At 52.5% G+C, this 16,619-nt stretch overlaps 6 protein-coding genes across 6 annotated transcripts; 5 read left to right on the plus strand and 1 right to left on the minus strand.

The window, feature by feature from the left end:
* Positions 1-376: 376 nt before the first annotated feature.
* PG997_007814 (uncharacterized protein) lies at positions 377-1,052 on the plus strand (the record flags this gene model as incomplete). Its single annotated transcript, XM_066812129.1, has 2 exons — positions 377-552; positions 605-1,052. 2 exons carry the CDS (start codon positions 377-379, stop codon positions 1,050-1,052), a joined length of 624 nt encoding a protein of 207 aa, XP_066667471.1.
* A 2,201-nt stretch (positions 1,053-3,253) lies between these two features.
* Positions 3,254-4,787, plus strand: PG997_007815 (uncharacterized protein; the record flags this gene model as incomplete). Its single annotated transcript, XM_066812130.1, has 4 exons — positions 3,254-3,402; positions 3,636-3,886; positions 3,959-4,277; positions 4,454-4,787. 4 exons carry the CDS (start codon positions 3,254-3,256, stop codon positions 4,785-4,787), a joined length of 1,053 nt encoding a protein of 350 aa, XP_066667472.1.
* Positions 4,788-5,327: 540 nt separating this feature from the next.
* On the minus strand, positions 5,328-7,562 carry PG997_007816 (repressor protein; the record flags this gene model as incomplete). Its single annotated transcript, XM_066812131.1, has 1 exon — positions 5,328-7,562. The coding sequence occupies one exon, from the start codon at positions 7,560-7,562 to the stop codon at positions 5,328-5,330; it is 2,235 nt and encodes a 744-aa protein (XP_066667473.1).
* A 1,206-nt stretch (positions 7,563-8,768) lies between these two features.
* On the plus strand, positions 8,769-10,012 carry PG997_007817 (uncharacterized protein; the record flags this gene model as incomplete). Its single annotated transcript, XM_066812132.1, has 2 exons — positions 8,769-9,739; positions 9,823-10,012. 2 exons carry the CDS (start codon positions 8,769-8,771, stop codon positions 10,010-10,012), a joined length of 1,161 nt encoding a protein of 386 aa, XP_066667474.1.
* An 815-nt stretch (positions 10,013-10,827) lies between these two features.
* On the plus strand, positions 10,828-12,125 carry PG997_007818 (uncharacterized protein; the record flags this gene model as incomplete). Its single annotated transcript, XM_066812133.1, has 2 exons — positions 10,828-11,702; positions 11,927-12,125. The coding sequence occupies 2 exons, from the start codon at positions 10,828-10,830 to the stop codon at positions 12,123-12,125; spliced, it is 1,074 nt and encodes a 357-aa protein (XP_066667475.1).
* Positions 12,126-13,643: 1,518 nt separating this feature from the next.
* On the plus strand, positions 13,644-15,520 carry PG997_007819 (uncharacterized protein; the record flags this gene model as incomplete). Its single annotated transcript, XM_066812134.1, has 5 exons — positions 13,644-13,697; positions 13,766-14,204; positions 14,286-14,721; positions 14,837-15,266; positions 15,368-15,520. The coding sequence occupies 5 exons, from the start codon at positions 13,644-13,646 to the stop codon at positions 15,518-15,520; spliced, it is 1,512 nt and encodes a 503-aa protein (XP_066667476.1).
* Between the last annotated feature and the right edge of the window lie 1,099 nt (positions 15,521-16,619).

Here is a 16,619-nt window from a genome sequence, read left to right on the forward strand (position 1 = left end):
TTGATTACTTGGATTCGAGGCAACGAACAAAGCCACTTTGCTCACGGCCCGTTAATTCCATCATTGCCCACCTGCCTGCTTGCCTTCCGACTACAAAGACAAAGCAGCGCCCTCCTTCCAACGCCTCTTACCTCACATAATACACCTTGGTCGCCATACCTACTTCCCTTGTGTGTGACTTCGTCACTCATTCAATCCTCGGATTCTCACCTCCTCTCCTCCATCAGTCCTAGAACTACACCACCTAGTACTCTCTTCAGATTGCGCACCAATAACTAGGTATCACTTATTGAATCTTTCGGAACCACTGCACTCTATCAACAGCCCTTTGCAACCATTGGCATCGCACACCAACCTGAATACAGAGACTTTCACCATGGCTACCTTCGAGGCCACACGCGATTTCCGTGCCGCTGCTCAGGACCCGAAGAGGGCAAAGGAGCGGTACTCCAAATGGTCTCGAGGATCCCGTCCCTTGCCCGGTAGCAAGGACAATATTCTTGATCCCTTCCGTACAGACGCCAAGGTCAGGCCTCAACGTTCGTTCCCAGAGTAAGTTTGGCACCAAAATGAGAATGATCAAGCCAAGATCGCATTCTAACAGGGCACCTAGAAACCGTATCCGGAATCATAATATCGTCAAGGCCAAGATCCCCTGGGATATGCCACACAACCACTCCCGTGCCAAGGTGAATCCCATGGAGGAGCTGAACGACCCGTCGTCTTTGACGCGATCACTCATCGACACGCTGCCATCATCGGACCGGGTTGAGAAGAAGACGAGTATGGCGGACCAAGCCCTTTACAGTTTCGATCGGGTCGATTCTCCAGGCAAGCCGCTTTCTCTCGATGTATTCGTCAAATCAGACGCCAAGGGTACAGAAAAGCTGGTTGAGAGGGAATATGAGGTCCTTGACATCAATGGGGATGCTCTCAAAGGTCGCAAGGCCCGGCGCATTCTTCGTCATCCCAGCCCGAAGCAACATGCCACCTCGACCGACTTTGATGCCGAAGATGTGGATGGCTTCCAGCTTATCAAGGCTGAAAGCTAGACAGTCAACTCTGGACTGCCATGGTTTTGTTTTTGGGGCGTTGGTGGACTGGAACTTTAGCGCATTGGGAGATCAGAACAACTGAACACGCAGTACTGCTATTGTTCACGAGATAGCTCCGTGTATCGGCGTTGAGTAGCGAGTGTTTATGATAGAGAGACCGCGTGATATCCCAATTCAGAGCGACCGATTATCGCAGTTTGATTGCCCCGGCTCAAGTGAATGATATCCCAATGCGAAAGTCAGGCGGCGCCATATTAGATAATACAATGTCATTGATATAATTTGATGAAAGCCTGTATCCAGCTGACATGATTTCTGATTGGATCAACTCGCCCGTCGATAATCCGGAGATAAAGTAGCGGTGGTATACTGACATCGAAAAGCAGCGCTTTCGTTTGGGAGCTGTAGTGAAGAGGAAATCGCGGAGTAGCAGTGCCGGGGTAGAGGGTCCTTTTTGCATGGTCCGTGCTTAGACGCCTACCTCTGGGGCGTTCGTTGCTGGAGGCATGTCACTGTACTCCGTAAACACTGAAGCCAATTCTCACCTAAACTACGACCTACCGAGGAGCCTTTGTCTGCATCCTCTCCACTTCCTTTGCCAGCTTCATGAACACGAAATTATAACCCATTGCCTATGATGCAGCTTACAATTGCAACAACAGCAGCTACGCCGTCATATGTCTGGTCCACCCATTTGATTTAATGAAATATGTAGACAATGGCTAGTTATTGAAATGCAGACAGTCTCGAACCTCGCTGGACGTACGACCGGTAACAGCGTACTGGACGAAACGAGCCAAAAGCCCCATTGCATCGTATCGATGCCCGAAAGTCGGTGATGATACCAAAGATGAAGGGCTTTTCATGAGAGGTAGCGTACATTGGTTGAGCGATGCCAAAGCACCTACCTACGTAACTTGTTGCTCGAAAATCGTCCAAAGAACCGTTTGTAGAGGCGCGCTCAGCAGTGGCGCTTGCTTCAGCAACATCATTCACTAGATGGCCGCGTACAAATGGACAACCGCATACCAAAAGTCCGTGCCGGCGCAGAACACCAGTTGATGAACCACTCGTACTGAGGAAGCCTAATAAGATCGTGGTTTTTTCTACCAAAAGACCTGCGAGGCAAAATATCGATAGCAAGTCGTAAAAAGACCATATCGTGGTTTATATAAACTCATAATCCTGCCCTCATGGAGCCTTTTGTATCCACGCCAACATCATAAATTGCTTGCTCTACAAGATCACACGGTGCCTGTCTATATATTCTCCTCTACCTATTTCCTCAACAAAACATACCTTTCAGGCCGCCCAGGATATGTCGGACGGGATCACCCTCGAGTCTATCTCGACTATTGTTGTCGGAGTGCTGACGCTCATCTGCAACGTACTCATGCTCTGGCAGAACGAACGAATCGCCCAAGTTTTCAAGTAAGTCCTCCAATATGATTGCATGAGGTGTTGAATATTAACAACAATCATCATCAGGGCTCGCAACCATCAGTCGCCAGTCGAAGGGATTACCAGGCACAGTTGATATGAAAGAGCACGGTGGTGATGGGGGTCTTGATGAAGCTGCACTTGCTTCGATGTGCTTTGGTCAATCAACAGCCTTCAAGTCTAGTATTCTATGTATTTTAGCTGCTCTCTAGTATATGCTCTTTTGATGTTCGAGCTTAACATCCAATACTGTGGCAGCTGCACGAGCTGCTTCAGTATACCAACCAGCAGGTGACATTATCAGAGAGTATCATAATTTACGTACTTTGAGCTTCGGACTGAATTGACTGTACAGGGCCTTTTGTTAGCCTGTCAGCTCGGGCGATCTCTTCCGTTTGAGACATTGCTTGCTTCTTGCTGAGGTCTCATTCTCATTGGCCCTAAATAGCCAGCGGTCCTTCTGACCAGGCACTTCCCGGTGGCTGGCTCGCCGCACTGAGCTGAGGGCCTTTGGTCAACATCGATTGCGTATGTACCAAATACTTTACCGCTGGTCCTTTGGGGATTTGGAAAAAGAAGAGAACGTACCCGGTCATTGGCCAATGTGAGGAGGGACTTTGGCGCATACCATTCTCACCTTCGTATCATACAATATTCTCACAACGATAACGTTGCTCTCTTCCTTTCCCTTCTTTTCTATTCATCCTTGTATCATCTGTCATGTTATCTCCATGCTTGTGAAGTAGCTGTTGGTCATGATGAAGCGCGCCTCGCAAAGAGCTGGCTTACTCCCTGAAGAGGAGTGGCTCCGCATCAAGCCGATACTCTTCAAGATCTATAAGAAAGAGGGTAAACCTTTGAATGAGGCCCGGGACATTCTGCGGCGAGATTATGACTTTGATGCAACGTCAGTCCCCAAAATCCTCTTCTCGCTTGGTCTCCTCATATAATAACCATAATAGGTCACAGCGAAAGACAGTTCAAGCGGAAGATCCAAGCTTGAGGATTGCGGAAATATGCAAACGCTGAGGACTATGCTCATCTCGAAGCTTCTCTACAAAAGGGTCTCGAACCTGTTGAGAAACTCGAGCTCACTGCTCCCAGAGTGCCAATAAACGAACGTAAACTGGACCGATTCAGGAAGCGCCACGACCAAGGAACATCGCAGGCTACACTACCCCGGCTACTTTTAGACAAGTCTCCTCTGACTTCAAAAGTTCGGCAACAGCGACCAAAGCTTAGACTGCAGATCCCTATAGACGTTAGCCAGAACGATGTCAATGCTATTTCGCCATTGGCATCCTGGGAACCAAGTGTCAGAAGCCCACCTAGGTCGTCCAATCCTCCAATTCTGAAGCTCTGTAAAGATGCGGACCAGAGGCCTAATCTAGGTACGTCAGGTTCTCCTGACTAATAAGACTATCGACTAATAACACCTCAAGCAGCCTATGCCGAGTCTACAGTTTCCGACCCGGACTCAACCTCGGACCTGGCGGCAGGGATCGTCGGGGAGTTAGAAGGGATGCTAGGTCCATGTAAGCGAGTGGACACCAAGTGCAACGACCTCAAGAGCAAATATGAGCGGATGGAGAGTAGGTGTAAGCAGCTAGTTGCGGATATGGAGAAGCTCAAGAAGGAAAACGAAGACTTGAAACGGCAACAAGCGCTTGAGACGACCGACCTGAAGAAGCAGATGACTGCCCTTGCCGTACGTTTGCAATCCATCGAAGCGGTTCCTTTCGGCACCGCATCGGCGGCCTCTGCTGCGTTGACAACTATTGGGTCAGTTCGCTTTTCCCAAGAAACCCGCAACCCGTTATCTGCGCTTGTTCACTGACAGCTGATCACAGCAGTGCCCCGGCTGAGCCTCAATTGTCGTCAACACCGGACGGAGATACCAATTCAGTCTTCGCATGCCGCCACTGCTGTTGCAAATCTCCCAAAACCGAACACCTCAGCCGGAATACCAAGGGGAAGCATGAGAAACCACGTTACCCCTGTTCTGACCTCGAATACAATGATTACCGACGCAAGATGTCTATCAAACTGCATGAACTAAATCAACAGCGTGGACCTCGTATTGCTGCTGCGAGCATTCCCGACCAGCCACCGCCAGCCACTGTTCAGTGCGGTCGCCCAGTCTTGGGAAGCTTATACAGCGAAGCGAATCCGTTTGAAGCCTCCTTTGCTGAAGAGTTGGATATCAACAGGATGCGGCAGGATGCTTCCCTCGGCCGTCGATTTGGGCAACATCGTCGTGACGCAGTTACCTCCGATACCGCTTTTGTATAGTTTCACTTTTATGGTTGTTCTGGTGGTAATAGACATATATCGTGCAGATCAATATCCTAAGTGATAGCTGAGTAAAGGAGGGGTGACGTGCAGAGTACGTGGTTAGTAGAAATCATAGTACAATAGCGTAACTCGGTGAGAGCGACTAGAGCAACTAAATTGAGGTCTAACGGGCGTATGCAGTGTCAAGTCAAGAGGTAGCTTTCGGGACTGCATGCCGCCTTATGACGGTGATTATTGGGAAACCGTTGTATCAAGAAACTGCTACTACCGCCGAGGCTCAAAAGGGGCAAAGTTCTTTTCCCATGTCTCGTTGCAGACCCGGCGCATCAGTGTCTTAGGAGCTTGACGCCCCGTCATCAACTCGAATGCTTCCATCGCCATCTCGCATACAGCCTCCAGACCATCAACGACAAACCAAGATGTGCCACCCCCTTCACGCACCTTTCGCATCTGTCTTATTAAAGCAGTAATAAGAGGCTCATATGCCAGCTACGAGAATCTGGGTTAGTCGATCTGTGAAAATAGGGGGGTAGGAGACTAGCTCTGACCTCGACAACAACGCCCCCCCGTGGGGCTTCTCAGCCACTGCGATGGCATTTGGAACTCGACCGAGCCATGACGTTCGCCTGCAGCAGCGATACACGACACGATCATGGTAGGCTGCTGATAACCACTAGGCCACTCTGAAGTAGTCGAGTCGAGAACATGACATATATGCCCGGCGTGGTGCTTAGTAGATTGTAACCGCTGCTCGGCAGCCCAGGTATTGAAGTGATCTGCCACTTTCTCCGCGTTTGCCCTGGTTCTGTTGTAAATGAAGATCTTCCGACAGCCGAGTTTGATAAGGGCGTAGATGGCAGCTCGAGCCATACCACCGGCACCGATAACCAGTCCCGTAGTTCGAGATGGCTGTACGGCATTCCGCGGGCTGATAGCACGCCGTAGACAAGCCATGATTGCACTCCAGTCCGTGTTATCGCCGTAACACTTGGTAGTTGATCCTGCTCGGTTCCTTGCATTGGCATGGTCGAGGATAGAATCAGTCGCCCCTCGTAGAGGCAGGAGAGTGTTGACGGCTCCAATTGCGGTGGCATGGGAACTGAGATGATCGACCCGAGACAGCATAGCAACCTTGAAGGGGGCAGTAAGGGAGGCGCCACCGAAATTGGGTTCACAGCGAATCCTGTCAATCTCCTCCAGCTCGGAGCATTGTCTAGCATCGAATGTATGTGACAGCATCAGAGCATCGTAGGCTGCTCGGTGCATTGCTGGAGAAGCGGAATAGTACACCTTCGATCCAAGAGTGTAGAACTTCAGTGGTTGTAGGGGGCCAAGACGGAACATATTGCGAATGATGCCTCGCGTTGTGTTCACGCCAGTAAGGTACTCTCGTGACGACGCCTCGATTGCCTCGTGGCCAACCGGTTGGAACTTCAAGCTTTGTTTTGGAGACGATGCAATGTCGTTGATGATAGACCCGAAGACCGAATACTCCAAAGCCGCAAGCTGGGGCTTGGGATCCGGAAGCGCATCAATGCGCTCCAGAAACAGCTTGCGAAGCTGATCATCTCGGTCATTCGCACAAAACCGGGCAAACCGTACGACGCTGCAACCGAGTGCCTGGCTGCGCAAATAGCGATTTATATAGCTTTGGTCAGTCCATTTAGGAGCATTGACCCCTCTGAGTGTGAAGTTGCCGATGATCTTGGTCTTACCTCGCATGGCGAGGGCTTGGGTAACCAGGCTGTCGCTTCGCTCCAAGTCCAGACTGAGGTATTCGACACCCAGCCTCAGTCCATGCAAGATCAGTTTGAGATCAGTCGAGTCCCTCTCTTCTAGAGGCCTTTGTCGTTCTTCCCGTGGGTTCTCTTCGACGTGGTAGACAATCGGCATATCCAATGCCCGACGGATCAAAAACAACTGAGTTGCGATCACATCAAGGATGTTGTCTGGCCACGTATCGACGATGAACTCCACAGCGTCGCCGCTGGACTCTAACTCCTCCATGTTCAACCGTTGACTGAGCAAAGTGGAGAGCCGTAGGCGCAGTACATACGAATATGGTCGGTACTCGGGAGGAATAGCATTGATCGAGAATGGGTTTTCGACCCATGACCGCGTCGAGCTTCTTCCTGTGATCAGATCGAGAAACTTGGCGAAATTATTTTTGACTTGCAATAGCCTTGCGCCTGTAGACATCGATCTGATGCTAGGCTGCGGGTCTTCGCTTTCCTCGCCGCTTGTGTCCAGCAGATTAAAGTACTCCAAATTGGTACACTCACGGTGCTTCTGATCAACGACGAACAGACGCTCGGCATCCGCTACTTGGAGGTTCAGGAGGCGGTAAATGTCTTCCTTGTCGCGATGGACATATATCACCGGATTGGTCTCGGAGTATTGGCGCAGTAGCTCCTGTGTTCCAGGGTACATCGTTGCCATACTACACTCTATGATACAGTTGGTACGGTTTGAGTGCAGGGCCTGGGCGAGAATGTTGGCCATTTGGCTTTGGAAGGCTTCACGGCCATATTGCTCGAGGAATTTGGCTCTAGTGCAACCCGAGCCCTGTTCAAAGCAATGGTCTTCAGTGAGCAGCCGGCGGTGCAGGTATGTTGCGCCGATAAACCCAAGTGTTCGTTTGCCGGCGCCGCGACAGCCAACAAGGACGATGGTGGCGTCCGGGTGGAAACCTCGCAGGTTTGGGACAGTATCGCCGGCGAATGATGTTTTCTCTGTCAGCTCGGGAATGCTGGAGGAGTATGGCCTTGCCATGGCGGAAACCAGCGAGACCATTCTGGCCGCGGCCTCGGTCGTCCCGAGCGTGCACTCCGTTCCTGAGCCCAGTCCAGATACGACTCCCAGCTACCCTGACTTGGAGTTTGAGCCACCCGCGTGGGTTTCTGCTTACTACACGCAAGCCAACACAGAACACAATGAATTCAGGACTTCCATCTGAATTCTATTCGATGCGATGGTATAAAATCAAGTTCGCGAGGAGTAAATCAGATAAAAAAAAGCACACTATAACCGCGTCATTGAACCAAGTGAAGCAGTCATGTCGTTGCTCTTATTTTCGCATGATTCCAGATCGGTTCGTATGCATGCGACCAAGAGAGACTGATGAGAGCACAAACAGACGATGTCGGGCAACGTTGTAATATATGCAGCGGAGGATGGAGATGCACCGGCAATATGGTCGGCAGTCGCAGCAGCAGCTAGGTACTTCCGAGGGGTCGACGGAGTGGGCACCTTATTACCTGTATGGACTTGTACTGCGCTTAGAAGCATCAGCCACACCGACAGCCAAGCCAGCCACAGGCAACATTGAACCAACTGAGGGGGTGGCCTTCGACACTTTCTAATGATCGTGTAAGGTGGAAGGACCAATCCTGCGCCGCCCGGTCGAATGATGGCCCCCCATGCCGATGGTAAACTGCCAGATCCACTCCAGACGACCTGAGTACCTAATCAAAATGCATCAGATGTCAGATTGATTGACGACCAGACATAGCAAGTCCAGACCATATACTACCCATCTTCTGAAACCGCAAGCTCAGGTCGGCAACAGCCAATACCTACCTAAATACTCAGCCAGGCAGAGACAGACTGCTTAAACCCCCGGAGATACAGAAGCGTCCGAGCCACAAGACGCTTTGCATGCTAGCGTCCCGTTATCTAGCCGAAGTGATCCGACCCGAACGCCACGCCGTCGTTGAAGCCACTCGAACTCCGCGAGTGGGCGCGTGAGTGTGCATGAGTGAGTGAGTGTGACGACCAACACCGAGCGTTTCAATGATCAATGATGTCTCTGCATTTTTGATGGTATTCGTGTTTCACTTTTCTCAGGTCGCGTGAGTCTGCACAGCATTGACGGGTTGTCAACTCCTTTTTGCGCCACTCCACCGCCAGCCATCTGCGTCTCACTATCCTTGGTTATGCGATACATCTCGGCCTGGGGTTGACCGGCAGTTGGCTGCTATGAGCGATGAGGAGGCTGAAGACGGGCGCGCTTCCAAGAAGAGGAAGGCTAGTCGAGCCTGCGACCGGTGCAACCTTCAACACCAGCCGTGTGACAACGCAACGCCCAAGTGCAGCGTATGTGACCGCGCCGGCACAGACTGTACCTACAACCGCCCCGTTCGCAAACGCGGGCCTCGCACTGGATATACTGCCCAGTATGGCGAACGACTCTGGGGCCTAGTCCTCCAAGCCAATCCCGCCATCGAGGATATGATACTTCGAACCCTGGCCACCAGCACCTACCGCGATACAGGGATCATGAATGCCGACTATTTCAGGAACAACGACAACCAAGCAGAGCTTGTCAGTTATTTCACCGAGAGCCGCCTTGGAAGGTTTGTGCAAACTGGTGATCTTCCAGAGATAAGGGACCTTCCGCCTCCTCCGGCGTCCTTGCCGCTCAGTAGCAGCACAAGCGAGCAGCTCGCTCTCGACCTGAGCTTATCTCAGACCAACGGCCACCATGCAAACTCCGAGCATGGCGCAACAAGGTCAACGAAGGACCCTGCCCCGAAGTTTTCACAGCTTGCTCCCATCGCGAGCACTCATGGGGCTCCCCAGAATCCTGGAGACATCTATACCCAAAGCGATGAGTTCAGGAGAGCTGCTTTCTCCGACTTTGCCCAAGCCGACAGAACTGGGCAAAATCCTCACACTCATCCTACGGAGCATTCCAGCTGGCAAGCTGACCCGTCACCCATTGTGTCGGACACCACGTCCGCATTTGGCCGAAGCGCCCTCGATGACAGCCACGATGCTGGCTCACTGTACCAATGTCCTATACCGATGGGGGTCAAACGGCACCCAAGTAACTTTGCAACACCGAGTGCCTCGCATGGAACACCAGGCTCTCAATCAAACGGCGAAAGCTCTGTGCCGCATCGGCGGAATACAGAAACCGATATAGATTTCGCAAGCACATACAAATGGTAAGTGCATGCCCTCTGTACTCTTGACTGATCAACCTTGAGTGTCAGCCTATATACGTACGCTTCGACTAACTTTTCGTCAGGTACGATTCGGTGCCTACCGATACACTTTTGAATCTTGGATTTGTGGCGGGAGAAGGAATGGCGGAAGACTTCTTTGACCTTTGCGAGAACCCGGATCCGGTCGACAATTCGGATATGTCACCAAGTGCTTCCAACGAGGACGAAGAGACTGTATGGCGCCGTCTCGTGATGCGAGGCCGGTTTGTCTGAAAAAGTTTGTTCAAGACAAACTGCAAACAAAACAAGGCAATGCACAGACGATTACTGGACTACTGCCGGACTACTGCGGGCTCATCCCTTCGCTCCTCTGTCTTTCTCCGTGGGAAAAGGATATTGCCATTTCCCACAGAGTAGAGGAAGCGCTTCCAGGCCGGATCAAGGTCCACTATGTAGCAAACACCGCTGGCCTCCAATTGTGTATTAATTATCGACGTCGCCAATTGCGCCACCAACGAGCTTCACTAATGTACAATGGCATGATATATGATACATCACAACAGGGGTCCCTAAAGCATCCAGGCCGTGGGCATTTCTACGTCTCTACGTCTCTAGACTCCAAACAGCCCAGGCTGCATATGTTTAGTAGCCCGATCTGGTCACTCCATCCCATAATGTATAATAGTCTCAGTTCTACCTACATAATGTAGTTGCCATGCGGAATCGGCGGGGGCGCTGGTCGATTGGCCAGTCAGCCCTAAGCCACACTTGGCACTGGATAGGCAGACACCATAGCTGACCGGCGGGTTGACTGCGCCTTCTTTCCACGTCAGTCGACACTCAGCTGAAGAAACGTGGATACTGGAGGGAGCCTTAAGAACCTACATAATGATGTACTTAGGCTTGATGACATCTGAAAATTGGGCGATTCTGTCATCTCTATAGCCAGCTCGAATTTGGAGTTACAAATTGCCATCGCTGACACAGACCGACCCAGTTGGCCTAGCAATCCAGTAACTCGCTTGGTTGGCAATTCGGGCGTGGCTATCTGCATCACACCTGGTCACGTACAGATCAGTCTCTACCGCATGGAGAATCACGACTCGGCCTTCACGGACAAGACTGGGCATGCAATCAGACCAGTGCATCGCCCATCCGACCATGCATCGGGTTCCAACCATGTGCCTCTGGCGGAGCTAGCTGGCGACGAGGGCGACGTGAATGCGCCGACGTCGCAGCCAGCCAAACCGCCCCCTTACTCGACGCCATCGAGTACTTCTCTAGAGGTGCGCAACAACCAATCGGTCCCGGGTAAGGGACCACAATATTACCCCGGCCTCCCTCTACTGGACTACCGCCAGTACGCGCCTCCCATGTTTGAGCTGTCCAGCGACACCACGACCATCGCCAGCAAAGCTACGTATCTGTCGGCAAACGCGAAAGTCCTGTCCACGCTACTGCAGACTCTAGCGAGTGTACCACCCAAGCCGCAGATTCTCGTCCAGGGGACGCGGGGCCGACGGGTCGACTTCTCCATCAAAATGAACCTGATGAGCCTCCTGGTCCCCAGCGACCCCCAAGACCGCCTAGACTACATACGAGTGGTCAAGCGCGACGAGATGGCGTACCGTGGGGGCGGCTCGCAGCCCTCGCTCCAGCCCGATGTCGCTGGCGGCTCCCTCCAGTCGTGGTGCGAGCGCTTCGTGGCGGACCCGGCCAATATCAAGACGTTCCTACTCGAGCGCGTGGTCGCCAACCTGGACACGAACTGGCTCGAGGGTCAGCTGCGCAGCCTGGTCGCCGCGACGGACTACAACGGACACGTCACCGTCAGCTTCCCCGTCACGCACTGCAAGGTGCTCGTTCAGAGCCCCGATAAGGTGAACAAGTTCTTCACCTCGGTCTCGGCGCTGTTCACCGGAAAAAGCAAGTACGAGGTCATCAAGGCAGTTTGGCCATTCGCGTAAGTACCGAGCCTCTTTTGTTTTGTTTTGTTTAATTGGTGGTGCAACCGACCACGCAGCCAACCAGCTCTCAGCCTTTCGAGGCAACTCCCTGCCCGAGAAACACAAACCAAGAGGATCGGGCCGGGTGGCTACTTGCGATCCATGAGATTCGGGAGATGCCACAAGTGAAAAATGACAGCCCTGAGGAAAAGAAGTGATACTAAACGGTGTACATGTACAGGAGTGCAAAGAACAACGAGCAAGGCCGAAAATGCGTTGTGCAAAGCGAGAAGACGTGGTGGGAAGAGTGGAAGGACTCGATCAAGTACGCCATTGTCACCAAGCGGCACGGGTACGTCACGAATGAGGACAAGCTGGAATGCATCATGGAAAGCAAGGGGAAGAGCGTGACAGTCAATTGGGAAATGGCGGAATACTAGACGGAAGAAAGGGTCATAGCGAGCATGCTCGATTCGGGACCGATTATGCACCTTTGTGCATGCTTGGAAAAGCAAAAAGAAGCGAACATGAATGATCCTTATCAAAGTACGGCCCGGGCCCCTAGGAGCAAACGGCGAATAGCGCCTCGGGCGTGCCTGTGGGCGACCGTTTCTGGATGCGAAAGTGGTGTTTGGGCGGCTTTGATTGGTGGACTGATTGATACCTTGGGCCTAAGGGGGCCGAACGCCCAGACGACGACATGGCTGAAAAGGAGTCAAGTCGTCTGTGGTCTCTTATGGACCAATCCCTTTCTTCGGGGAATTTCTAATTACTGAAATCAACTCTATACACATACCTCCGTTCGGCTAAGGCCCCAGGTAGGGCCGTAGCTCACCGACTGCGCTGCAGCCGTTGAGATTGCATGGATGAGTGACAGCCCGCGTTAGGCGCAGTGCAGTGCTGAGTTGTCATTGGAACAGCAGGACCTCACGCTTGTATTGAAGCTGAAGGGCACCACCGTCGAGGCCACGCGCGTGGGCCCGAGTGACTTGATCACCACCACACATCCAATAGTCAGGAGAGGGAGATGTTGCTGTAAGGCTTTTTGGCTTACGGGGTAGAATTGCTGTGAAACTTCAGGTGAATCAATCGATTCACGTCAAACATCGTCGGGCCAGAAGACCGGTGACGAAGCTCTCGAGAAACGAAGCTTCAAAGCAAGATCCAGGGGGGTTGTACAATTTCGCGGCAAAGTAATCTCCAATGCTTGAACAAAACAAGAGCAACAGGAAATCACCATCACTGCTGGCTTGGACTCTCTACTTTATGCCACCCAGTAGTAACAACGAAACTGAACGTGCGGGCCGGCCTAGAACCAGAGGTCGAGAAGCATCTTTTTCTGAGATGGATGGTCTGGGGCTGGGGTCCCGGAATCATCAGAACGCTGGGCGGATCTGGCCTGGACGTTGGCGAGGGCCCAATCTAGATCCGCTGCAGCCCCTACAGCCCCGGCATGCTCCCGTCCCACACGACATGTATGTCTTCGTCATAATTTTCCTCGTTGTAACAGCTGCATCCTTTCGCTTGTCCCGCCATGGGATGGAGTAGACAGGGACAGGGACAGGGACAGGGTGCAGGACTGACCGCAAATGCGATTGCTGACTATTCGCCGGCCGGCCCTATCGTATTTCATCATCGTCAGGGAAAGCCGATGGTATGGTTGCTTGTTACATAGGTGCGTGTATGTAAGTATATATAGATAGCTGGCCCGTCTTGTATTCGACCGGGACTTCTTCACCACGACGAGCAAGACCAACAAAGTCCAAGGTATCAAAGACAGACAGACAGACATCCGAGTGACATCACACCCCTTATCTAGACTTGACAGCAACGGGAAACTCGTCTCTCTCTCGCTCTCTCTCTCGCTCTCTCTCTCGCTCTCTCTCTCGCTCTCTCTCTCCTGTCTCGAAGAACAAGAGAAGCAAGTTTGAACAGATCGCGGTTCGCCTAACCTCACGATGAATGCCGACTATACTACCGAGACCGTTCACCACGAACGAGTCAAGAGTGGAGTGCGTTGCCTGTCCTTGTAGTCGGCTACCTTCGTCATCATGGTCATCTAATTGCCACCTCTTCCTAGGTTATCGAGACCGTCGTCGACGGCAAGAAGACAAGAATTAACATGCAGCAACTGAGAAGCCGCGTGCCGGCGCATTGCTTCCGGCCGTCGACCCTCTACTCCCTGGGCTGGGTTCTCCACGACAGCGTCATCTATCTCGCCCTCTTGGCCACGGCCCTTTACCTCAAAGAGCGGGTCGTGGTCATTGGGGGTGGCGACACCGCCCGCATTCTCCTGTGTTACTTCGTTTTCCCTTTTCTCGCCGGCCTTCCCCTGACTGGGCTCTGGGTTCTAGCCCACGAGTGTGGCCATGGCGCGTTCTCGACCAGCAGCTTCCTCTCCAACACGGTGGGTCTTGTGCTGCACTCGGCCCTGATGAACCCCTATTTCGCTTGGCGGTCGAGCCACGGAAGACATCATCAATTCGCCAACAATCTGAAGACGGACCTCAACTATGTGAGTGCTACTTTACTTTTTCTAGTTTCGTTTCCTGGGTACACATATTCCCCCAAGACTATTTGAATGCTTTGTGTGTTTCCAGCTGCTGCGGCGGCTGGCTTCGGAGGAAGGGCAACGGCACTGAGCAGAGGCAAAGAAACTGATATGTGTGGGTGGTCGCAGGTGCCACCGCTACGCGGCGAATACCAGGAGCTGTTCCGGGGCCAGATTGATCTCGATCACATGGTGGAAGACGCACCATTCGTCGTACTCCTGAGGATAGTGTTCCAGCAGCTTATAGGCTGGCCGTGGTACCTCATCACCCACATCACTGCCGGCCCCAACAGCTCACCGAAGAAGTCCAGGGGCTGGTGGGATAACAGCCACTTCCTGCCGCACAGCTCCCTGTTCCGCCCCAGCGAGTTCTGGAACATCGTCGTCTCCGACCTGACCATCTCGGCTACGGCTGTGGTACTGTACGCTCTTGGGGAGCGCTACGGCATGTGGACGATGGTCTGGACATACCTACTGCCCTTGATGTGGGTCAACCATTGGATCGGTACGCGTCCTGCCATACAACCTTCCCTTATCTCTCTCATGCCGGACCATGCTGTTGAACGCGAACAGCGCATCGTGAAAGCTGCTAACCGCCAGTGGGAGGGAACCTACAGTCATGATAACCTATCTCCACCACACTTCGCCTGTTCTCCCCAAGTACATGCCCGAGTCTTGGACTTATCTCCGCGGCGCACTTGCGACGGTTGACCGTGACCCAGGCCCAGTCATGAGATACATGTTCCACCACATTGTCGACCTCCATGTCGTCCACCATCTCTTCCCGTACGCGCCACCAACAGTCCTATCATCCCCCTCGTGCCTGTCTAGATCCCCTCTTCTCTTTGCTGACGACGCTCGTGCTGGCAGGCGAATTCCCCACTACCACGCCCAGGAAGCCACTAACGCGATCCGGCCGCTGCTCGGTGATTACTACCACGTCGACAAGAGCTCCTGGTGGGGTGCCTTGTACGTCGCCTTCACCCAGTGCCAATGGGTTGAAGCTGATGTCGGCAAGACCGCGCAAGCAGTAAGTGACACAGATACTCCTTCATTCACCGCTTGGCGGCACAACCGCGCGCAGCTTACAGCATACGTTCAATTGACTGATCACTTCATTCGCTGCGGCAGACAGTGTACGACAGATCCGGGACGGGGGATACCGATTGTCCCAGTACCAACGACAGAATCAACGAGGTTGACAGAGAAGGCATCATGTGGTACCGGCCAGGGCCGATGCCCCTACCCGCCACTGTTATGCGTTCCCAGCCGGCGACCTCGTGAATCCTGTCGTCTCTGGGACCTCTTTGGTCCCTTCGTGCAGCTGCATTGTCTAACCTGATGACTTGACCGGCCAACTTCCACCTTTCATTTCCTGAACCAGTCAGACGCATCGATCGCGATCGAAGAAAGATCATCTGTGCTCTTTCCTTTCGGAGCACGCGGTTTTGTTCCGATGAAGGTTATTCACTCGATGCGGTGGATTCTTTACTGAAACACATTTTCCGGGTTTTCCCTCTGTGGGCGGTTGCCTTGTTCTGGTGCGATATTGAGGAAGTCTCGGCACCCCATGAAGAATTTCCTCAACCCCACACCCTTTACAGTATCAATGGTGGACGACCCTAAGTAGAATGACAGAATGACAGAATGACAGACCTACTGAACCGAAACTTGGAATCAAGGACGTTGAATCTCCGTAGCATTGTTGTTGTGGATACCCCACTTCCTTCCTCGTTTTCGCGCATTGGTTTCGTGCCAGACACGCCCTGCTTGACACTATAGGGGGTTGAACAACTGTTTGCCAGCTATTTTGCCAGTTTGCTTTGGATTGAAATTCGCCCAGCCTTCAAATGATAGCAAACGTTCGGCTAGATCGCTGCACCACTCTCCAAGCTCTGGCGATCTGAGACACCCCTCTCGACCCCTATTCTCATTCTCGCCTTCCAACATGAAATTTCAGTTCCAAGTGTGATTTAGAGACTCAAACGACCCAAGAGCATATCTGGTGTGACGAGAAGGTTCTTGAAGCCCCGAGCTACAGCTAGCTGTATCTGCGTTTGACATGCATTGGCGGCAACACAAGAGGGTCTTTCGTACTACAAGGGTCCAAGGACCCTCGCTGTCGTGTTCCGGAGTTTAGTCTAAAAACAAGATGTGACGGTCTGTGAAGAGGCTCGTGAGAGCTTCCCGAACATTCTTGTCGTAGATACGTAAGCGTCCGTCCTCGGTAGATCATAGGCCTAGACCTGAGGCCGTGAACGAAAGCATTGGATGCACTGGCGAGAGCTTGAGATCGGATTTGAGCCTCGGCAAACTCTCTCGACCAGCCCGCAGTTCTAGGCGGTTCTATGCGAGGATGTTTGTAAGGTTCTAGTCCAGAAGA

Source organism: Apiospora hydei (assembly GCF_038363865.1).
Source record: "Apiospora hydei strain CBS 114990 chromosome Unknown utg000006l_segment0_segment0, whole genome shotgun sequence".
Taxonomy (NCBI): Eukaryota; Fungi; Ascomycota; class Sordariomycetes; order Amphisphaeriales; family Apiosporaceae; genus Apiospora; species Apiospora hydei.